The following is a 24005-nucleotide window of genomic DNA, read 5'->3' as shown; positions in this document are numbered from 1 at the left end:
CTCCAGCTACTTCCAGATTGTTCTCCATAGTCCGGAGCCAATCGTCGGCGTCGAGGGCTCCTCGGTCTTGCTAAACACCGGAGGGTTGGTGTTCTGGAAGTTCTTGAGCTTGGATCCGGGGTGGTCATGATTTCCATGGCCTTGGGCGATGTTCTGCAAGGCGATGATGTTGGCTTGGCGCTCGGCTCTCTCGGTTTCCCGGTCTGCAAGCGTGGTTTGCAGAGCTGCATCATCGCGTCGTTGGTGCGATTCGGAGGGGCCATCTGAAGGTATAGAAGATCATGAGATAAGAGGGAATATTCTATGGTTCATTTAAGTTTGAAAAACATTTGAAAACTTGTAATCTTTTCATGACAAACATAACATTCATTCATTCATGCAACACATAGTACAAACTACACACATACTCCAATGGTTTTAAGAACCATTCTCATGCTACGATACAAAGGACGGGATACAACTCACACCTACTATAAGTGAAACTAGTGCAACTACTCCTCATCGTCGATATCAATCGGGACGTAGTCATCCTGTCCGGCCTCCAGGAACTCGTAGTCCTCCTCCTCGGTGTTCTCGTCCTCCTCAAAGTCATCGTCATCGCTCAGAAAGGCGTCTCCTCCCTGAATATCGATGCCTTCATCGTCCTCCTCCATGTGACGAATCTGATCCTCCTGGGCCATGACAGTGGCCTCAAGTGACGCGATCCGGTCGCGAAGGCGGCGAATCGTAGCGTCCTTCTTGGCACGCTGCTGGCGAAGGTTCCTGCGGTCGTTGTTGAGTATCTTGATCGCCTCACCCTGCTCGATGATGTGAGCATGGGTCTGGTTCGCGTAAGCGCGAGAGGGTCGAGGTCCCTCTGAGTCTGGTAGAGCATGAAGTCCAAGTGATCCACATGGTGCCTCAACTGGGGGGTGGAGTGGCACATCCATGGGTCTTCCGTCAGAGTTACGCCGTGCGAGATGCGCAAAGCGTTCCTCACGAAGGGCTTCGGTATTCTGTCCGCACAGACGAGCAAGTGCTTCCTGAAGAGCACGTGCAAGCCCGTCGAGCCGCTTGCTTTCCCGAAAGAGAAAAGGATCCTCTCCGAGGTGGGGGCTCCAGCTTGCCCCTCAAGTCGGCGGTGATAATCCACTGCAGTTCCTCCCGGCTGGTCGTCCACCTGAATCCCGTGAAACTCGGGGTGTGGGCGGCCAAGGTGATCCGACAGGGAGTCGAGGTCATGCTCGAAGATCAAGCTTCCTCCGTTTCCAAGCTGATAGAACTTGGTGTTGAGGGGTTCATTCGGCTCCATCTGAAAGAGAATTGGATGAGTAAGTTAGAGAGTGCAAAGTGTGGCAAAGTTTTAAGTTGATTTAAATAAGATAGACATGATCAAATTTTGGCAAAGTCTCGAAGGCAAGAGTGTAGTAAATTTTCACAAATAAGTCCTTTCATTTGATTTCAAAGTTAAATTTTTCAGAACGCCCATTCTAACTAAGGTCTTCTAAGGTCAAACAATGGCTCTGATACCAACTTGTCAACACCCGGATTTTTAAGTCCGAATGCCTATTATGTCATACATCGCAATCCCAGGAATATTGTTGTTGCGAGGCATAATAGTTAAGTATCACGATCATCATTCATTACAACCCATAAGTCTTACAAATTGGAATCACATGATCCATATTACACGAATAGTTGATCTATTGATCAACGAACAAACACAAGTTCATAGTTCAACATAGCGGAAGCGTAAGATACAAGGACTCTCTAGTCCACAGGCCAACGCTTGACGTCGGAAAGCGCTTAGTTGTTGTAGGCGTCCTGCTGGTCATCTCCTTGTTCATCTTCATACTCTGGCCATTTGAATAGCCAGGGACAAAGCCGTGAGTACGTTGAGTACTCGCAAACTAATTCAAGAAAAAGTGCTAGACATTCTAGTAGGGTTTGCTAAGCTCTAGTTTATTTGCATAAAGCTAGTTTTGGTTCACAAAGTTTTGAGAAAAACTTATTCAAGTGCTAACTAACCCAAGGGGGAACATTAGTGTCATTCCCACCATTCAAGTGGTGATTTCAATTCAATTCACCACAAGTCAATTCACCATCACCTTTCAACATCATTTTCAAAGATATGACATCGGAAACGGTATGGCCTTTCCAACCGTCCGTAACCGTGGACGCGGCTATTCGAATAGGTTTACACTCTGCAGAGGTTGCACACTTGTGCCACAACATTTGATTTCATCCGTCGGGATTTCCCCGAATAATCGTAACACAGTACGCGGATCATCAACCATAACCTTTCACTTACGAATTCTAGTATGAGCACCTCTCCCCATGAGCTTGGCCTCCCAGTGAAGACCAACTGTCAACACAGGAATCGCACAGGCTTGGGCCGGACATTCACCTCCTTTCGCATCATATCGTATCGTTTCTTTTGTGGTAGAGGCAGCTTTCGGCATAACCCCGATGACGCTTGTTTAGAGGGAACCCATACTAAGACGCATAAACTTCCAGTTAAGCCCTACCCATAATCAGGTATTGTGGGGGTACTTGAGAATTGGAAAGGTATCGCATTCAAACCCACATCATGTTTTATCAAAAATCACCATCTTCTCTGGGTCATATTCACCTTCAAAACTCATTCAATGGAATGCATCTTCATTCCAAAGTTTAAAAATCCTTTCAAAATCACAAAGTTCCCATCTAGAGTAGTTAAGGTTAGTTCATTAGCACTAGCTCTAATTCATGAGAGGTGCTACCTTGCTTTGCTTGGAAAAGGCTAACTCACTACTCTAAAAACCAACTTGTGTTTTGACCAAAGTTAACTATAAAAGGAAATCATTTGGAAAACAAGTAAAAACTTGGGATGGGTTCACATAAGAAAAGGTAAGACATGGTGCCTTGCCCCAAGGGGCTTTGCACTTGGCAAGAATAAAAGCTTGCATAGTAATTTAGCTTGCCTTGGTAGTTCTCAAACTGTTCCTCTTCCTCCTCCTGGTAGCAACCTTCTTCTTCGGCGTACTCTCCGGTGCTACCGTCTAAATTTGAATACGAGTATAATTACTCACTAATTCCATGGCTATTCCACACATCACAAATAAACACACAAACTACTCTATGCACACACATAAATAAACTAGGGTGCATGGGTTGTGGGATTTAAATAGGATTTGTATTCTATATGTAAATGATAGTTTCCATAGGGTTCTTGAGAAATAATTTCCTCTCATTGAAATCTTCTTAAGATTTAATTTCTCCAACAATCATGGATGAACTCATCTTGACCTAGATCAAATGTTCATCATCATCATCATTTGGGAGAATGATTTAAATGAGGTGGAACACCTCATGCCATTTAAATAACACTATATTTGATTTAAATCTCAAGAAATTCATATAAGAGAGTTTGGAACCAGGGGTCCAAACATCCCATGAATTCATGTGAGACAAGTTTAAATGAAGTGTAAGACTTCACACAATTTAACTTTAATAGTTTTGGATAATATCAACTAGTTAAACTAGTCAAAATATCCATTCATTAAACCATGGCATGATCATGCAAAGTGACCACACCATTTTATTGCATAAACAATTAGTGTAAGTCAAAAGTGAGCTATTAGAGTTGGAATTAACTTAATATCTATTTTGGTTGATTTTTAAGAATTATTTGAATAGGGAAAAGTCCCTGGCTTGTTATTTTTGTCACATTAATTCTACAAAGAATTTGACCAAGAGGCCAGTGGCATTGGATAGAGAATTTCAGTGGCTTTCTAACAATGTCAAATTCACTAAATTTGGTTTAGCCAATTGGAAAAGGTTGAATTTCAAAGTTTGGGCAGTATTGGATTGTTTGGAAAATGTTTAAAACGAATTTGAATTAAACAGGCCGGCGGGAAAAGCTAACGGGCTGAAATGGTTTAAACAGGCCCAAGGCCAGCCCACCACGCGTCTGTGCCCGCGTGGGCTGCCTGACAGGGGGTCCCGCATGTCAGCGGCGTTTAAACGCCGAAGCGGTACGGGGCGACGTGGAGCGTAGGATTAGAGAGGGATCTAACGGCTGAGGTGCATCGTCTCGCCGGCGAGAGAGAGGTTCGCCGGCGGCTCGGGTAGGGGGTGGGAGAGCTAACCAGGGCTCCCGCGGTGGCTGGCAGTGTGCGTGATGTCGATGTGGACGACGGCGAAGCTCCTGGCACCGGCGGCGTCTCCTGGATCGGCTCCAATCGACGGCGGCGAGGTGCGGTGCGGCGGGCTCCGGGCTTCAAATTGGAGCAACTCCGGCAAGAATCGAGCGAGTGGTTGGGTGGAGGAGAAGCAGTGGAGGGTGGTGAACGTGGTGGTGTGCTCAGCTTCGTCCAGGGAACGCGGTATTTATAGATGGCCAAGGGTGCGGCTTGGCCGTGAAGAAGTCGACCATGGCGCGGCGTCTACGGTGAGCGGTCGAGCTAGGCGAGGGTGCTACGGTGTTCTCCTCGTCCAGGCGAATCTGTAGGTGGTGATGGCACGGTCGAGCGGCGTCTGTGGGCGAAGCATTGCTTCCGTGTCTGCCGTGCTGGTCGCGGGATCGCGTTGTCGTCTCCGGCGACGGCAGCCACGGGTCGGGGTCGAGAGCATGTCTGGTGGTTGCGTGGCGACGCGGCGATGCTCAATGGCTGGTCAGCGAGTCCAGGGCGTGCTTGTGGTGACGGCGCGGCGCGTGGCCAGTGTGTGCCCGCGGCGTGCACACGCGCGACGTGCGCGGCGTCCAGGGCGCCATGGACGCGAGCTGGTCTCGGCGTTGTCGAGCTCCTCCTCGACCAGGGCTGTGCTAGGCGAGGCTAGGCGGTGTGGTGGCGTGCTCGTGGCGAGGGCCAAGGTTGGCAAGCAATGGAGAGAGGGGGAGGCTCGGCATGGTGAGCCATGGCCGGCATGGCCATGCCATGCAATCTAGCTCCTCCTCATTAGCTCCACTATGCTTCCCTTAGGGTTAGAGGGGGCAGGGGAACAATGTAGTGTAGCTTTGGTTTGAAAAATGTGAGGTAGATCACTATTTGCAATAGTGTGTGAATAGGGTTCAAAATTGGAAAATACAAAAATATCAAAAATGGAAATAATGCAAAAGGTGAATGTTTGTGAAATGTGAGTGTTGAGATAAGTTGTATTTGACCAGAGATGAGTTGAGGTGGTGGTGGAAAAATTGGATTTCAAAAATGGCCCAAAATGGCTAAGTGAAGATTGTTGAACTTATTATAAAGTTGCAACTTTGGATGAGCATAGCTAGTGATCAAAGATGAATTTGGCAGGGTGGTCTTCATCAAAGTTGTTCACCTTGATGTTGACTTTGAAATGGTGCAAGGAGTTAGCAAAGAATGGTTTGGGAAAATTGAATTGCAGGGGCTCAAAGTGGTGATCAGACTGAAATTGGCAGATTTGGTCATCATCACATGTGAGTGGGAAAAGTGTTGGAAATTCATTTGAATGGTGAACCCTTGATTCCAAAAGTTGTAATAAGTGTTTCACAACATTATTCAACTACTGGTGAAGACCAAATAGGTCTAGGGTTAAAATTTTGAAAAATGCCATAGGGCATATGTGAGGGTTTTTAGGGTTTTTCAATTATGGGAATTTCTTCCACTTTGATTTATTTGGTTGGTGATCTTCACATGATCACTCTAGGGTTTTAGAGCATCACAAATACAAGTAATAACAATCATCATGGCATATCACTCAAATGCACAAGTCCTATGCATGGTACTATATGCAAAAGAAAAGTTTTTGTTGGTTTGAAAATTTGTTTTTCTGGAATTCTCTAACTTTCTTTTTCATTGAAATTTGGGGTGTTACACAACCCATGTTTTTACTACAGTAATTTTATTTTATATTTGAGTCTTGGAAGTTGTTTACTACTGTAGAAACCTCTCCTTATCTTAGTTTTGTGCATTGTTGTGGCAAGTAAAGTCGTTGATAGTAAGGTTCATACTAGATTTGGATTACTGCGCAGAAACAGATTTCTTTGCTGTCACGAATCTGGGCCTAATTCTCTGTAGGTAACTCAGAAAATTATGCCAATTTACGTGAGTGATCCTCAGATATGTACGCAACTTTCATTCAATTTGAGCATTTTCATTTGAGCAAGTCTGGTGCCTCAATAAAATTCGTCTTTACGAACTGTTCTGTTTTGACAGATTCTGCCTTTTATTTCGCATTGCCTGTTTTGCTATGCTTGATGGATTTTTCGATTCCATTGACTTTCAGTAGCTTTGTGCAATGTCCAGAAGTGTTAAGAATGATTATGTCACCTCTGAACATGTATATTTTGATTGTGCACTAACTCTCTAATGAGTTGTTTTGAGTTTGGTGTGGAGGAAGTTTTCAAGGATCAAGAGAGGGAGATGATACAACATGATCAAGGAGAGTGAAAGCTCTAAGCTTGGGGATGCCCCGGTGGTTCACCCCTGCATATATCAAGAAGACTCAAGCGTCTAAGCTTGGGGATGCCCAAGGCATCCCCTTCTTCATCGACAACATTATCAGGTTCCTTCCCTGAAACTATATTTTTATTCCATCACATCTTATGTGCTTTGCTTGGAGCGTCGGTTTGTTTTTGTTTTTGTTTTATTTGAATAAAATGGATCCTATCATTCATTGTGTGGGAGAGAGACACGCTCCGCTTTTGCATATGGACACATATGTCCTTAGGCTTTACTCATAGTATTCATGGCGAAGTTTCTTCTTCGTTAAATTGTTATATGGTTGGAATTGGAAAATGATACATGTAGTAATTGCTAAAATGTCTTGGATAATGTGATACTTGGCAATTGTTGTGCTCATGTTTAAGCTCTTGCATCATATACTTTGCACCTATTAATGAAGAAATACATAGAGCATGCTAAAATTTGGTTTGCATATTTGGTCTCTCTAAAGTCTAGATAATTTCTAGTATTGAGTTTGAACAACAAGGAAGACAGTGTAGAGTCTTATAATGTTTACAATATGTCTTTTATGTGAGTTTTGCTGCACTGCTTCATCCTTGTGTTTGTTTCAAATAACCTTGCTAGCCTAAACCTTGTATCGAGAGGGAATACTTCTCATGCATCCAAAATCCTTGAGCCAACCACCATGCCATTTGTGTCCACCATACCTACCTACTACATGGTATTTCTCCGCCATTCCAAAGTAAATTTCTTGAATGCTACCTTTAAATTTCTATTCTTTACCTTTACAATATATAGCTCATGGGACAAATAGCTTAAAAACTATTGTGGTATTGAATATGTACTTATGCACTTTATCTCTTATTAAGTTGCTTGTTGTGCGATAACCATGTTCCTGGGGACGCCATCAACTACTCTTTGTTGAATATCATGTGAGTTGCTATGCATGTCCGTCTTGTCTGAAGTAAGGGAGATTTACCACTCATTTAATGGTTAGAGCATGCATATTGTTAGAGAAGAACATTGGGCCGCTAACTAAAGCCATGAATCATGGTGGAAGTTTCAGTTTTGGACATATATCCTCAATCTCATATGAGAAAATTAATTGTTGCTACATGCTTATGCATTTAAGAGGAGTCCATTATCTGTTGTCTATGTTGTCCCGGTATGGATGTCTAAGTTGAGAATAATCAATAGCGAGAAATCCAATGCGAGCTTTCTCCTTAGACCTTTGTATAGGCGGCATAGAGGTACCCCTTTGTGACACTTGGTTAAAACATGTGCATTGCGATAATCCCGGTAATCCAAGCTAATTAGGACAAGGTGCGGGCACTATTAGTATACTATGCATGAGGCTTGCAACTTGTAAGATATAATTTACATAACACATATGCTTTATTACTACCGTTGACAAAATTGTTTCTTGTTTTCAAAATCGAAGCTCTAGCACAAATATAGCAATCGAAGCTTTCCTCTTTGAAGGACCTTTCTTTTACTTTTATTGTTGAGTCAGTTCACCTATCTCTCTCCACCTCAAGAAGCAAACACTTGTGTGAACTGTGCATTGATTCCTACATACTTGCATATTGCACTTGTTATATTACTTTGCATTGACAATTATCTATGAGATATACATGTTATAAGTTGAAAGCAACCGCTGAAACTTCATCTTCCTTTGTGTTGCTTCAATTCCTTTACTTTGAATTATTGCTTTATGAGTTAACTCTTATGCAAGACTTATTGATGCTTATCTTGAAGTACTATTCATGAAAAGTCTTTGCTATATGATTCATTTGTTTACTCATGTCATTTACATTATTTTGATCGCTGCATTCATTACATATGCTTACAATAGTATGATCAAGGTTATGATGGCATGTCACTCCAGAAATTATCTTTGTTATCGTTTACCTGCTCGGGACGAGCAGAAACTAAGCTTGGGGATGCTGATACGTCTCCGACGTATCGATAATTTCTTATGTTCCATGCCACATTATTGATGATATCTACATGTTTTATGCATACTTTATGTCATATTTATGCATTTTCTGGAACTAACCTATTAACGAGATGCCGAAGAGCCAGTTGCTGTTTTCTGCTGTTTTTGGTTTCAGAAATCCTAGTAAGGAAATATTCTCGGAATTGGACGAAAACAACGCCCAGGGGGCTATTTTCACACGAAGCTTCTAGAAGACCGGAGAGCTAACGAAGTGGGGCCACGAGGCGGCGCCACGCTAGGGCGGCGCGGCCCAAGCCCTGGCCGCGCCGACCTAGTGTGTGGGCCCCTCGTGACGCCCCTTGACCAGCCCTTCCGCCTACAAATAGCCTTCGTCGCGAAACCCCTAGTACCGAGAGCCACGATACGGAAAACCTTCCAGAGACGCCGCCGCCGCCAATCCCATCTCGGGGGATTCAGGAGATCGCCTCCGGTACCCTGCCGGAGAGGGGATTCATCTCCCGGAGGACTCTACGCCGCCATGGTCGCCTCCGGAGTGATGAGTGAGTAGTCTACCCCTGGACTATGGGTCCATAGCAGTAGCTAGATGGTTGTCTTCTCCTTATGTGCTTCATTGTCGGATCTTGTGAGCTGCCGAACATGATCAAGATCATCTATCTGTAATGCTATATGTTGTGTTTGTTGGGATCCGATGAATAGAGAATACTATGTTATGTTGATTATCAATTTATATCTATGTGTTGTTTATGATCTTGCATGCTCTCCGTTATTAGTAGAGGCTCTGGCCAAGTTTTTGCTAGTAACTCCAAGAGGGGGTATTTATGCTCGATAGTGGGTTCATGTCTCCGTGAATCTGGGGGAGTGACAGAAACCTCTAAGGTTATGGATGTACTGTTGCCACTAGGGATAAAACATTGATGCTATGTCCGAGGATGTAGTTATTGATTACATTACGCACCATACTTAATGCAATTGTCTGTTGTTTTCAACTTAATACTGGAAGGGGTTCGGATGATAACCTGAAGGTGGACTTTTTAGGCATAGATGCATGCTGGATAGCGGTCTATGTACTTTGTCGTAATGCCCAATTAAATCTCACAATACTCATCATATCATGTATGTGCATGGTCATGCCCTCTCTATTTGTCAATTGCCCAACTGTAATTTGTTCACCCAACATGCTATTTATCTTATGGGAGAGACACCTCTAGTGAACTGTGGACCCCGGTCCATTCTTTACATCTGAAATACAATCTACTGCAATTGTTCTACTGTTCTCTGCAAACAATCATCATCCACACTATACATCTAATCCTTTGTTACAGCAAGCCGGTGAGATTGACAACCTCACTGTTTCGTTGGGGCAAAGTACTTTGGTTGTGTTGTGCAGGTTCCACGTTGGCGCCGGAATCCCTGGTGTTGCGCCGCACTACATCTCGCCGCCATCAACCTTCAACGTGCTTCTTGGCTCCTACTGGTTCGATAAACCTTGGTTTCATACGGAGGGAAAACTTGCCGCTGTACGCATCACACCTTCCTCTTGGGGTTCCCAACGGACGCGTGCTGTACGCGTATCACCGAGCCATGGCCCGACAATGGCAACATTGCAGACGGCGGCTCCCTTTTTCGGCTCGGCATGTGGATGAAGGTGGTGAAGGTGTGGGGAGACCCCTATGTGCTGCTACACAGGTGGGCCCTTGCTGGTACATACGTCAGCCGCAATCGCACATACTAACATCTATGCTGCAAGGCATTCACCTCTGATTCTCAAGCCTCCACCGTCGATGCTACGTATGAAGAGTGGTGGTGCTACTCTAGGTCCACGATGGCACTATCTTTGGTCGATGACGACATCGGTCTGGTGCTACATCGTTTGGGGATTTTGTAGCGGTAGTGGAGATTCGTTACATTTTTTTGCTACATTCAATTTTGTGTTTTTGCTACAATGGAATAATATTATTGCTACGACATCTCCGTAGAGCATCTCCGGTGAAGTTGGTTTTACTATATTAGCAAAAAAAAATCTCACGATGTTTTTGATGAGGTTATACTTTTTGCTACAATAGCATAACTTTTGTGCTACGATGTCTCCGGCGAGATCTCCGGCGGTCTCCGGTAAAGTCTGTGTGTTTTGTTGGTAAAACTTTTTTTGCTACAGTCGGGTTCGTTTTGCTACATTAGTGCTTTTATGAAAACAAAAGTGGGATTTTAGGTGAAAATGGATTTTGGTGCAAACAAACTGTTTTTGCTACTTTAGAACAATATGAAAGCAAAAGCGGGATTGAATGCTACTATGACAGGTGTCACGATCTGGATGGTTGAAGCACGCTAATCCAATGGCTGTCCACCCGGGGATGGATCCCTGGGGGACGCCCAGGAGCCCAGCACTCCCCTATTTAATAGGCCGCAAAATTGTTGTCCCTGGCAGTGTGGATAATATTCCTGCGAATTTTTTTTAAATAATACGAATTTTTTATTTAATTCTAGGAATAGCGTGCGATTTTAAAAAAGTGCAAAAGTGTGATCTGGTCGGTTAGCTAATGACCGATCGGTCAGTAGCAGGCCGATTCCCAGTTGGCTTAGTTGGTCGATAGCTGACCAGTTGGTCAGCTACAGACCAATTGGCCAGCTACCAACTGATCGGCCAGCTACTATCCGACCAGCGCATGGATTAATTTAGGTTTATTACGAGTGATATCTCCTGGCACTTCTCCCCCATTATTTTCCCGCCACCGCTTTCCCGCCATATCTTCTCCCTCTCCCGTTCACACCGCCGTGTTTCCCTCTCGCCCTTGCCGCCATCCTTCCCGCCACTTCTTCCCGCCATCGCAGCGCATTCGGAATGATATGGATGAATCTGAAGCTAGAGGGCCAACGAGACAATGTTTTCTATGCAATCAATTTGGTCATTGGGACACTAATTGTCCAACCTTCGACACTGGCCCAGCAGGAAGGGGGCAGCGAGGCACAAGGGGACGTCGCGGGAGGGGAAGAAACTAGGCGGCGAGGCGCTACTTCGGAACTTATTTGTAATTTATGTAGTGAACAATGAATTTGTAATAAGTATGGAACTACTTTGCAATTTCAAATGTGAAACTATGTTATTGTAATTTATGTAGTGAACAATGAATTTGTAATAAGTATGGAACTACTTTGCAATTTCAAATGTGAAACTATGTTACTGTAATTTATGTAGTGAACAATGAATTTGTAATAAGTATGGAACGACCGGCGGTGCAGCATTCTTGCCCTTCGAGGAGTTGGCACTCTTGCCCTTTGACGATGCAGCTCTCTTTGTCTTGCTGCTAGGCTCAAAGATATCATCGTCGTCCTCACTCTCAGCCGCCCACCGTTCTGGATATTTCAAATTCCTTTCCCTATCTTCTTCATTCTTTCATGTTAGTGACTTCCACTTCTCAATCAACCTGATAAGCTCACACCTTATTTTCCGTGGGCTGCGAGTAGGCATCTTCTTGACTGGATATCCATAGGACCAAGTCTCAAATTTCTGACCCACCTTACAGAGCAAGGTTTTTATAGGCTAGAAGGGATGACTTTCGGCGGGAAGATGTGAGCAGGAAAAATTGGGCGGGAAAAAGTGGCGGGAGATTTTGGCGGGAATAAATGGCGGGAAAATTGGGCAGGAAAAAATGGCGCTCCTCCTCAAAGAACGTTGCCCACGCACGCCGGTGTTTCTTCTCAATCTCCTGGCGCGCCCAATCCGGCTGCTCCGTGTCTATCCAGTGAAACCATTTGCATAGGGGCGGGGGAGTCTGCAACACAAACAATAACAAGACGGCCGCACCAACACCGCTCCGCAGTCACACTCGGGGGCAAACTTGCAGCCTTCACCTTCACCGGCCTAAACTCCTGGTCAGAGAACGGCACACTCATGATGGCTAAGGGTGAGACAACAGAAAAAGAGAGGATAGAAGCACTTGTGCAGCGATGAGTGTCGATGCCTGCTTTTATAGGGAAAAATCCGAGAGCGTGGCGGAAAATATAGCGGGAGATGGTGGCGGGATAAATTTGGCGGGAGATGGTGGCGGGAAGGAGTGGCGAGAAGGATGGCTGGAAGGGTGGCGGCAAGGGCGGGAGGGAAACACGGCGGTGTGAGCAGGAGAGGGAGAAGATATGGCGGGAAAGCGGTGGCAGGAAAATAATGGGGGAGAAGTGCTAGGAGATATCACTCGTAATAAACCTAAACTAAACCTAAACTAAATCCATACACTGGTCGGATAGTAGCTGGCCGATCGGTCTGTAGCTGGCCAATTGGTCTGTAGCTGGCCAATTGGTCAGCTATCGACCAACTAGTTCGTATTATTTAAAAAAAATTCGCAATATTCCTCTAGTCTGGAACCGTGCATGATGTTCATGAACAAGTCAAGTACTGTAATTTTGGTTCTACCAGAATCTGATGAGCATACGTGCGTGACTAGATTTATATTTTGGCCTGCATCAGACTGTTTATTGGTGTTATCACCTAACTGAACATGGGCATCTTTTTTATGATCTAGGCATGTGTCAAGGCTGGAACTGAAGCACTGGTTAACGAAATTGCAAACACATGAAACGAATTTTAAAAACCTTTCAAAGAGATTTGCCATGTTACCATTGCAACTATTTAGAGATATGACAGCAATCTCAGCACCACTGCAAACCTCCGTTCCAACATATCGTATACATATCAAAATGTCGCCAAAAACTAAATATCAAAATGTCGCCAAATCTACTGGTCTGGTGAGCAAGTTCAAACTAGTTGGTTGGGTGCAAACAGCCTACCGGTCCACCTCTTTATCAGCGATGACTATGTCATCACCTAAAAGAGCGTAAACCCAACCAGGCAACACTACTTTCGTTCAGAGCTCATTGACAAATTTCAGTACATTGTTTGCCACCCAGGAATGGATGGTTAACACTTGGGTTGCACAAGTAGGATTACAGTTATAAGCGTTGTTCAAACAAAACTGCATGACCCATAACAGAGCAACACACACATCTAGAACTTCTTTTTCCCAAACCCTCCCTTCTTTCTAGCTTTTCTCTTGTCTTTCTTGATCTTCAAGTGAAGCTGAACCTTCTTCTTGCTGATGCTGCCCATCGGTTTCAGAAAGGATGAGCGCTTCTTGTTTCCTCCATCAGCTGTCTCCACTTCTGCATTGTTCATGTTGTGAACATGTTAGTCAAGAAGAACACAGAAGGATGGCGAAGACATGAATTTTGCATAACAAACAACGCATTCAACAACACTGCCGTTATTTCTGTTACAGCAAAACAAGCAATCTAGAAGCAAAAAAAAGTTTATACACAAATAAATAGCCATACATATTGGTATGTGACTACAAAGGTTGCACACAAGCATCAAAAGCAAGCAATGTGATGCACTATGCGACACAAACGGTCACCATACTTACCAGATAGAGCAATCCAAGTAACCCAATTAAGACATGAAAACCAACTCAAATAGATTATCAATGATAAGTTAAGGTTAACGCAATTTGGAGGTGCTCCCTTCAGTTAAAAGGGAGACAAGTCGAGAAGAGACTGTCCAGTAACAAACCACTAAATCCTAAACCATTTTGAACTTATCAACTCATGCCTTTGGGAAGATTGCCTAGTGTTGTTGCTACTTGCCACTTAAGCCAGTTTGCCGCCTCAACCTTGTCACCACTATCCCGTAATACAGATTCTCCATCTAGATCAAACCTTTCTGCTAATCGCTGCTAATTTACAGCTGAAAGGTCACTACGTGTTTCCTAAATTAATTATTGCTAACAGACGAATTGAGTTAATACGTACTACTACTGTTAATAAACAGCTAGCATGCGGATTCAAGAACACAGAGGCAGTAACGAGTAACGATCCCGCCTCCCCAACGAAACAACACCGAGCACACCGCGGTGAACTAGCAAGGCAAAAGGGGGCTCACCCATGGCCGAGGCCCGGCTGGCGGCGGCTTCAGCGGCGGCGGCGGCGGCTGCGTCGAGGGTTTCCTGGTACGCCGGGTGCACGCGGACGGGGAGCTTGGGGGCCTCGAGGGCGGCGGTCTGCGCTGCCAGCTTGGCGGCCTCCTTCTTGTCGTAGAAGGGCTCGGCGATCTCCCGCCGGAGCGTCCGGAGCCGCTTCTCCCGCTTGGAACGCAGAGACTTGGCCATCTCTCTGTCGCCGCCGCAACGAGGAGACAGGGGAGAGGAGCTAGGGTTTTGGAGCCGGCGAAGCAAAGGGAAGAGGCCAAAGCGGCTTATTTTGGTTCTTGTAGGGACGAGTTGCAGTATTACCTTGGGCCGAGCTTTTTTAGTTTTTGACCTTGGGCCGGGCTTTGTTGCGAGGCGCTTGTTCGAACCTTGGGCTAGCCCATAAGTAAGTAATGATAGGCTCAGAGGCTCGGTAAATGTTAGGAAAAGGGCTGCAAGAATCACGAAAGCACGAAAAAATTGCCAGCAAGAATCTAATCCCACTTCACACCAAAAAGAAGTGCCCTACCCTACCCATGCACGATGCTGACGTCGTCCTCTTCCCATGGGACGCAACATACCCTCCGCCTCCTCTCCACACGGTCTCCGTTTGACCGGTGACTTTGCCTCCCCCAAGCGACGTTGTCGTTCCATGCGACGATGCCCCGATCCACGTTGTTGCTGTCCTACTACCTCAAGCACATCCTCGACAAACGACACGGTGTCAACCGGATCACGATGAGACACATAGTTAAACTCCATCGTCTCCATGGCTTCCATGGCCGTCTCTCAAAATCCTAGTTCACAGTCATCGCGTCGCTGCTGTAACATCCATGTATGACTCGAGTTGGCCTCCCTATGATCTTTATGCATGGCTACCACTATTGTCAAGGGAGGATGTCAATGTATTCAAGGTGAATGACACCAAATGCACCATAAGATGATCATCAAAATATATTTTGTAGTGCTGGAGGAGATCGTCCCAATCATCTTTGTTTTAAATAGCCGGCAGGCTATAGCCTTTCCCGCATGATGTGGCTAATTGCTATAGCCCGGCTAAAGGTGCTAAAATCCTTAAATAGCCGGCTATAGCTTGGCTATAGCTGTTTTGGGAGGCCGCGGCTATAGCCTGTAGCCGGCTATAGCTCGGCTATAGCTGTTTTTGCCGAGGTAAAATTGATACACATAGCCATCTGGTTTCAGGATTTTTCATTTTTTTTCATCATCGATCATTTCATGTAATTGTTCCGTGACATAGCAAGGAACATGCTACAAAGAAAAAAACCAGCAGCCATTTTTCTTACAAAAATATGCAACAATTCTTTGTTACACCACATCACTAATATAGAGGGTTGTTGACACAATAAACCACAACCAACATTTGAAAATCCCTTCTTATGCTATCAACAACATTTATGCTATAGATACTAGTACTGCATTTAGAGTTAGCACATTCGAATTTGAATTTATTTGTAAATCGTTTTAGACAAAAAAAGGATCTTGGATCTTTTGTACTCTTTTGTAATGTAATAAGGAATACAAGAGTTTGGACCCAAAGTGTTTCCGGTGTACCAATCATAGGTATGCAATATTTACGAAATGGTTTTCGGGAGTGTTATGTCGATCACTGGCGCACTACAACATGCTTGGTCACCGCAGGAAACAACGTGTCCACTACTAGGCTTGACCAAAGATTGGCCTCGATGTAAATGCCGAATGAAACAGCCACATCGCTAGCATGTATCAATGACACGGTTGTCCCGTCACCTTGCCAACCCGTTGCGTCCAGCGTGCTCGCAAGGAGCTTAGTGGAGCGGGGACTGTCTCGGGGTGCCGAACAGATTCTTGGGCCGTGTAGGACCGAAAAAGCCTTTGTGACGCGCGCTAGGCAAGGTTTTCTATCCGCCGGTCCCAAAGCCCTTTGGGGGATGGTCGAGGCCCGGCTAGCAGCTGCTTCAGCGGCGGCGGCAGCGGCAGCGTCGAGGGTTTCCTGGTAGCCGGGTGCACGCGGACGGGGAGCTTGGGTGCCTCGAGGGTGGCGGTCTGCGCGGCCAGCTTGGCGGCCTCCTTCTTGTCGTAGAAGGGCTCCGCGATCTCCCGCCGGAGCATCCGGAGCCGCTTCTCCCGTTTCGAGCGAAGAGACTTGGCCATCTCTTTGTGTCGCCGCCGTAGCGAGGGGAGAGAAGGAAGTGAACTAGGGTTTCGGAAGGGACGAGGCAAAACCGGCCTGTTGTATGTATAGGGATAGGGACGTGTTTGCCGCTTTAAGAGCATCTCTAACGGAGCCCGTAAACGTACAAACCGTAAAACGCGAGTTCAGGCCACCGAGCTCGTGTTTACGAGTCGAAAAAGTGGTGGCGCAGATCAGAACAAACAACTTTTCCTAAATATGCCACTGGACCCACTTATTAATTTTTTCCTTCATATCTTCTTCTTCCTGCGGAGAATCTCGCAGTCCCGCTGAAACCGTCCCCGACCAACACCTCGCCGATCGCGCCTCCACGCCCCGCCCAACACCGCTGCGCCGCCACGTCCCGCCTGCCCCGCCCAACACCGCTGCGCCGCCCCTGCGCCACTCCGGCACGCCCGCCCCGACTGCTTTCGCCCCCGGCACTGCGCGCCCCGCCACGCCCAGGGCTGCGCGGCTCCGCCCCGGCCCTACGCGTCCCGCCAAGCCCCGGCCTGCGCTGGTCCGCCCCGGCACCGCCCTGCCCTGGCCCCGCCCCGCCCAACACCATTCCGGCGAGCTCGATCCCGCCCCGCCTCGTCACGGACGCCTCTAGGTCCGCCCCGGCCGCGCCTGGCGAACTCGTGGCCGACCAGCTGTCCGCTCTCCCTTCCCCGAGCTCGCAACGCACGACCCCGCCGAAATTTGGTTGACATTCGGCCGGATTTTGTCGAATTTGGTCCTCTTCCGGTAGTCTTCCGGCGGAAGTGCACTATTTGGAGCTGAAGTTTCAGCCCGCCAAAACACCACTAGGAGTACAGTTCAGCGTTCAGTTCGACCTTTCGACCCGTACAAATACGGGCCAGAGTTTGGTTTTCAGTCTCGGCCTGTAAATTTTTTCGGTTTCGTTCAATTTACAGTAACTGATCTGCGCCGATTTTCGAACTGAACGCGTAAACTGGCGGTTATTTTATAATTTTAGCCTGTTTACGGGCTGTGCTAGACATGCTCTAACTTGGGCCGGGCTGTAAGTCTAAAAGCCCACCTGACCGACCGACTAGGAGCCGCCCCAGGGCAGACCCCGCTTTAGCAATACAAATTCACATCCCAACCCGGTATTACCCCTTTTGTTGAAGGAAACCCTAAGCTAGAAGAAGCACGCACCCTAACCCCCACCCCCAACCCAGAAAAAACAGAGAGCGCGGCCGGTTGAGGCAGGAAGGCGAAAGAGATGGAGAGTGAATCCAGGAAAGAGATGGAGAGTGAATCCAGGAAGGAGATGGAGAGTGAATCCAGCAAGGAGATGGAATCTGTGGATCATCAGGCCGAGTTGTTGACCCTACACGAGGAGATCATGTCTCTGGTTAGCGAGCGCAACAATTTGCTCGCCTCTCTCACTCCCAACCTGTTTGTCTGGGAGGACCAATCAGCAGCAGCGCGGTGGGCAGACTTGAACTCACGGGAAGTGGAATCCGCATCAACATGGAGGATAGCTGGAAAGGCTTCCGTTCAGAAGATGGACTCGAGCCTAACCGAACCTGCAGCAGTCTCCGGATCCCGACCCACTTGGCAGCCGGAACAACTCGAGAACTACTGGGACTCCATCCTCCAAGATATGGAGGACTTGGGCCACCGGATGCTATCTATAGCTGATGACACCATTCATTCTCGGAAATTGGATGGCCCTATCTCCATGTACAAGAAAGCTGAGATGTTTGCCACGGCATCCAGATTAGTGCAGATATCTCAAGATTTGTCCAACAGTACCAATGCGGCTGTGGGGGGGCAGGCAGAGGAAATGGTGACCGAGGCGGTTGATTCCTGTGAAAAAAAGGTGGCTGCCACGTTTGCGCGGCTGGCAAGGGAAGAGGCGTTTGCAGAGGATGCAAGGGGTGAGGCACGGGCAAGGGATGCAAGGGGTCAGGCGCATGCGGAAGAGAACATTGCACTATCCAACGGATTCTTACGTCTTTGCAACAATTACTTTGAGCGCCCCAATACTTACAGAAAGCATTTGGCTATGATAATTACGCCGGAGGAGGACAGGGAAATGGAGATGGAGAAGGAGAAGGAGAAGGAGAAGGAGATGGAGAAGGCGAAGGCGGTGGAGAAGGAGAAGGAGAAGGAGAAGGCGAAGGCGAAGGCGGTGGAGAAGGAGAAGGAAAAGGCGAAGGCCATGGCGAAGGCCATGGCGAAGGAGAAGGCGAAGGCCATGATGAAGGAGAAGGCGAAGGCCATGGCGATGGCAAAGGCGAAGGGTACGTCCGAGAGTAAGGCGAAGGAGGAGCAGGAGAAGGGGAAGGGGAAAGAGCAGGGGAAGGGGAATGGGAAGGTGAAGGGGAAGGGGAAGGGGAAGGGAGAGAAGAAGAGGCAGGACAAGGAGGAGGAGGAGGATTACGACGGTGTTTTTTGGGAAGAGACAGAATCCAAGGAATACCTCAAAAGGAGGATGGTTATTGAGCAGGGAATGTTCAATAACCACCGTGTCGGCTGGGAATATATTTGGGGCAAATAAAATCGGACTTTGTGGTGGCTTCCAAGATACAAGTAAGTAAAACATACTTCCTGCTTACCTTACTAAGCTTAATCTGTTAGCTCCTTTTTTCTTCTCTTGCTCTTGTCTCAAGAAAAGCAGATCACTGACTTCCTTCCTCCTTGTATGCAAGTGAATGAAAAAGAATTGATCTGTTTCTCTTAATTTAGTTAATAATATCTGATTTCTGACAGTATACAATTGGCTTTTGTGCTGCAGCCACATTGAGTTCTATGCAATTTACACACTCCACACCTGGTATCATCCCACACGGTTCTGTCGTCGGAACCACATTGCAGATTTACTCGCTCGAAATTAAACTAAAAGCTGACTTGGAGTGGCCACTTCATGTGTACGGCGTGGTTGCTGCTCGAGACACTGTGGACCGCAACCGCAACCTTCTCTTCTGTCGGTCAAGAGTTAACCACCAAGTACTCACTCGAAATGTATGTATGATACTAGAGTTTCTGTTCATTTTCTCATGTTTCTTTTTCCTAGTCTTGTTAGTCCATTGCTATTAAGCTATTTTTTACAGGAAACGACCACAACTAAGTATGATGATATGATGCTTGCAGGATCCTTTCTTACGCTTGACTGGCCCAGGTCGGGCAATTCTAGCTCTGTACCCTGTTGACTTTGAAGTTGAACTGAAGATGATTGATGGAGATGAGTCCCGAGATATTGCATTGATCAGCCTTAACCTCCGTTACAACGGACATGACAACATCGCTCTCTTCAACAGCTCGTTATGTACAGGAAAATTATGCCTTGAGCCAATTGATAGAACAGTTCAGGCCACTATTGTGGGTGTTAGGCTTGCTACTGGGGATCGGCCTTTTAAATATGGAGCCCGGTTTGCTTGTTCCTTGTTAGGTGCAGGTTCCCCAGTTGAGCAAGTTCTGTTGCTTGACTCTTACGGTGGGGAAAATACTGTAGGCGCAGATGGTTATTTTTCTCTGTCAAGGAATGTTGTTTCAGTAGAATCAGAAGGAGGGCTGCAAGTTGTCATACAAGCCTACTCGGGATCAGCTACAATTTCTGCCGAAGGTGCTGTCAGTTTCTATCGTCCCAAGCATTGCAACATACAGCAGCTTAAATGTTACGTTGGCGACTCTGAGGTGGAGATCACTGTTGCTTGGTCCCACCTTGTCCAGGACAAGACCGATTTGTTGACCGAGGGATATGCTGCCCAGGTGTGGAAGGCTTTGTAGGCTAGAGAGGTATCCACCATAATATATATCTATTATGTTTTGCTGGTGGTTAAAATGTTGAATTGTTTGTGTACCAGCCAGCTATGTAAGGCGTCCAACTGCTTGTGTATCAGCTACTTAATTATTTGTGTACCGCTCTATAACTTTGGAAATTGGAACGGCCCTCCTCACTTGCCTCCCTGGATCAGACCACTCCGAGAGAACACAACTAATGTAAGTAGTCCAATACTACAAGCACAATTTTTTTTAAATTGTTGCATGCCTTATAAGAATTTATATGTGTGTCCAAAGACCACAAAATAGCTTACACACATTACATTTCGTCTTCCTTTTGTGCTTAGTGAAGAAACAATTGGAGGGATAAGTTTTCAAGCTATAACATAAGATCAAGGAAGTAATATGTATCTCATGGCTACAACTGCTAGGACTTAGGGTCTCATTTATCATCACATATGCATTGTTTCAACTCAGTTTATTCAAATTCAGGATAGCTTGCCTCAGATATTGCTGAATAACACATAGGAGCAAAAGTATCCTATATTACTAAGAAGATCATCCCCACTAACTATTTCTCTCAACATGCAGCCTATCCACCTCAGCAAACTGCCACCTCAGCATTTTTTACCGATTTTTATTTTTTATTTTCCTTTCTTTTCTCTAAAAAATAACCCTTCACTTCCAGCGTTCATTCTTTTTTTCTGTGGTCCGTGCAATACAAAGCAGCCTTCTATCGTATTCTTTGGCCCATTTGCAGTAGAACAACAGGCCCAGTTCTGTTTATCTTCTCCATCGAGAATAGATCAACCGACCAACACTTCTAGCATCTCCTCTCAATCAATGTCCACTGCGGCGCTATCTCTTCCTCTCCCTGCGATTCCCGCGAAAAACTGATGCACAAGAAATTGATGCAGGCATACGAGAGGTTCATGCCAAATTTCCCCTTATAAATTTCCCGCGCCTCTTCGTACCGAGGCATCGTCCTCCAGTACGGCTGTGCGTCTGCCTCAAACTCGCGCCGCTGGTGAGCCATTCCATCCCGTCTTCACCATTGTCCCTCACGTATGATGCCATTTAGGTAAGAGCATCCCCACTCGTTGGCGCTCCCCACGCCCAAATCCGGCGTAATTTTCGTCCGGATTGGATGAAGTTTTGGCGTGGGGAGCGCTAGTTTCCCAGCCGCGTGCCCAGGCGAAGTCGACGATGCGAATTTAAAAAACGGAAACTTGACAAACTTCGGCTAAAATTCGGGTGAATATAGACTAAATTTAATGATATTTAGACTAAAACGGGCGGAGTTCATACATAGAGGCCGAATTCGACTATATTTCGAATTCGGCTAGGGGAATTCAAACGCTAATTTTAAAACACGGCGCTCTACATGCCCATACGGCGGTAGAACACCGTGTAGTCGTCGCCGCCGTCGTCGGAGCCGTCGTCCTCGACCTTCGGCACCTTCGGCTGCGTGGCCTGGCTGCTGCTGCCCTGGCCGGCGTCTCCCCACCCCGGGGATGGCTTGTACCAGTCGTCGTCGGAGGACTCCACGTCGACGACGGGGACAGCGACGCCGGATGGAGGTGTCGCAGACGGCGGTACCGCGCGACATCGTCGTTGGCGGTTGGAGCGGCGCGGGCGGCGAGTTGGCGTGCGGCGGCCGAGGTCCGGCAGCCGCCGCTGCGCTCGCCTCTGGCGCTGCCGATCGCGCTGGCCCAATCCGATGCGGCGTCGTCCGCGCGCTTCTCCTCCTCCATGTCGGCAAGCGACCTGGCGATCGCCTCCGCCATCGCGGCCTCCTCCGCGCGCTTCGCCTCCTCCTCGGCGAGCTGGCTTGCGGCGGCCTCTTTCTTCGTCTTCTTCCGGCCGCTCTGCGGCGCGGAAGGCTGTTCTCGGATGACGAGGGCGCCGCTGCTGCGCCCTCTGGTCGCCGGCGGAGACGCCGGCTCCTTCTTGACGCGCACCGGCGTCGAAGGCGACGTCGCCTCCTCCTCTTCACCGGCGCCAAGGATGACCTTGACGCCGATCCGAGAAGACGACGAGCCGGCAGCCATGCGCCGTGGCTGCCGACGCTTCCCCGACGGCGGCTCGCCGATGCCCTCGATGCCGATAGAGGGGGCATCGTGAGCACCGGGAGTTGCCGCCCTCGATGTGCTCGATGACGGCCTCGAGTGTCCGGCCCGGCGCGCCCCACCACCGTCGGCGGCCCGCGGCGTTGTTGCGCGCAGGCGGAGGCGGCGGGCCGTCGTAGGCCGCCAGCTCCCGCTCCCACCGCTGGAGGAAGTAGGAGTTCCACCGCGTGTAGTTGTCGGGGTGGTGGCGCGGGTCGGCGCGCTCCTCGTCGGTCATCGTCATCCTCGCCTCCTCGATGGCGACGTCGAGGGCATGGCCCCGCGGCGGCGGCGGGATTGGAACGCCGCCAGCACTTAGCCGCCAGCCGCCTCCGGGAGGCCTCGTGTCCGGCGGGCAGGGGTACCCCGCCTGGTGGAGGAGGTGCCCCTCCCACGCGTGGAGAGACCGGCGGGCGAAGCCGTTGTTGGCTGCGCCGTCGTCGTCGTAGAACGCCATCTTGAGAGTAGAGGGAGAATGGAGGGAGAGTGGAGCACGGGGTACGCCTCGCGGCGAGCGGACCGGCGTATATAGGCGTGGCTGGCGCGGGGATTAAATGCCGCGTGGATCGCGGCGAGCTGACCGGCGGCAGCCTTTAGTGCGCGCGGAAGACGATGCGTGCGCGGAAGACGAAGACATTACTCGCCGCGTGGCCGGCGAATGCATGCCGGCGGCAGGCTTTTACAGCGCGCGGAAGACGACGACATTAACTCGCCGCGTGGCCGGCGAATGCAGACCGGCGGCAGGCTTTTACAGCGCGCGGAAGACGATGCGATGAGGACGACGATCGGTTTCTCTCGCCGACAAGTTGGGGCCACCAGACGCGCGGGAAGTTTCCTCGCCGTTTCGCGCGCTTTCGTTTCGTCCGGAGTCCCCGAGCGCTCCCCGGGGGGCCGGGGGGGGCGTGGGATCGCCGGATGAATTTAGGCCCAAATCCGGACGAAAACGAGGAACCGGGGGCGCGACTGGGCCGAATTTCACCGTCCGGATGGAAAAAACGCTCGCCGGGGGCCTGTTCGGGGGGACGAGTGGAGATGCTCTAACAATTTTGGATTTTGCGAGGTTTTGTTGATTTGGACGCGGAAGCAGTTGCCGTTGCTTGTGTACTTCTGCCGAAGCAGTGTCATTCATGATCTTTCCTAGCTGGTCGCTGCTTATCCAAAGGCGTAAGGCTAATTTCACCGCTCCTATTGGTACGTACACCTCCCATCTGGTCGCTGCTTATCCTTGCAATTTGTTATTTTTGGTTGCTTGAACATACCCAAGAATATGCTGACGTTCTTAATTTTCAATTTTAGTTTGTTTCATCTATATCTGTATTTAGTTTTGTTAGCATGGTCAAAAGCCTAGCATTTAGATTTTTTTTTTGTGACTGAACACAGCCTGGGACATATTCAAACAGATTGGTGCGTACAAAATAAAGGTAATTCAGCATCTAATTCTTCCCACCAACAGTGGAGAAATATATGCAAATAAATGATTACTAAGAAAAACTACTCACTGTCTATCCATTTGACAATTGACATCATATAGAGATTGCCATGTTAAATAACCTGAGTACATGCGCTTACTGGAACAAAACAGGAACACAAATGGAAACCAGGGTACTGATAATTGGTGAGCGATCTTGCTTACCATATCAGATGCACGCTGCATCTGCAAAATTCAACAGGCAAGTTGCTGTACCTTTT

The 24005-nt window shown here is 47.8% G+C and overlaps 1 protein-coding gene and 1 long non-coding RNA gene across 2 annotated transcripts; one reads left to right on the top strand and one right to left on the bottom strand.

Annotated features, from left to right (window-relative positions):
* Positions 1 to 13202: 13202 nt before the first annotated feature.
* LOC127336242 (uncharacterized) lies at positions 13203 to 14590 on the bottom strand. The gene is made up of 2 exons (XM_051363034.2): positions 14279 to 14590; positions 13203 to 13503 (listed from the first exon to the last, which is right to left on the bottom strand). The coding sequence occupies exons 1-2, from the start codon at positions 14502 to 14504 to the stop codon at positions 13349 to 13351; spliced, it is 381 nt and encodes a 126-aa protein (XP_051218994.1). The 5' UTR covers positions 14505 to 14590; the 3' UTR covers positions 13203 to 13348.
* A 4258-nt stretch (positions 14591 to 18848) lies between these two features.
* Positions 18849 to 20407, top strand: LOC127330681 (uncharacterized). The gene is made up of 3 exons (XR_011751140.1): positions 18849 to 19017; positions 19223 to 19449; positions 19579 to 20407. It is a non-coding gene; the product is annotated as an uncharacterized lncRNA (long non-coding RNA).
* The last annotated feature ends 3598 nt before the right edge of the window (positions 20408 to 24005 follow it).

This window comes from Lolium perenne, chromosome 2 (genome assembly GCF_019359855.2).
Source record: "Lolium perenne isolate Kyuss_39 chromosome 2, Kyuss_2.0, whole genome shotgun sequence".
NCBI classification, from domain to species: domain Eukaryota; kingdom Viridiplantae; phylum Streptophyta; class Magnoliopsida; order Poales; family Poaceae; genus Lolium; species Lolium perenne.
Note: the sequence above shows the minus strand (reverse complement) of the source record. Positions and strands in the feature narration are given on the sequence as shown.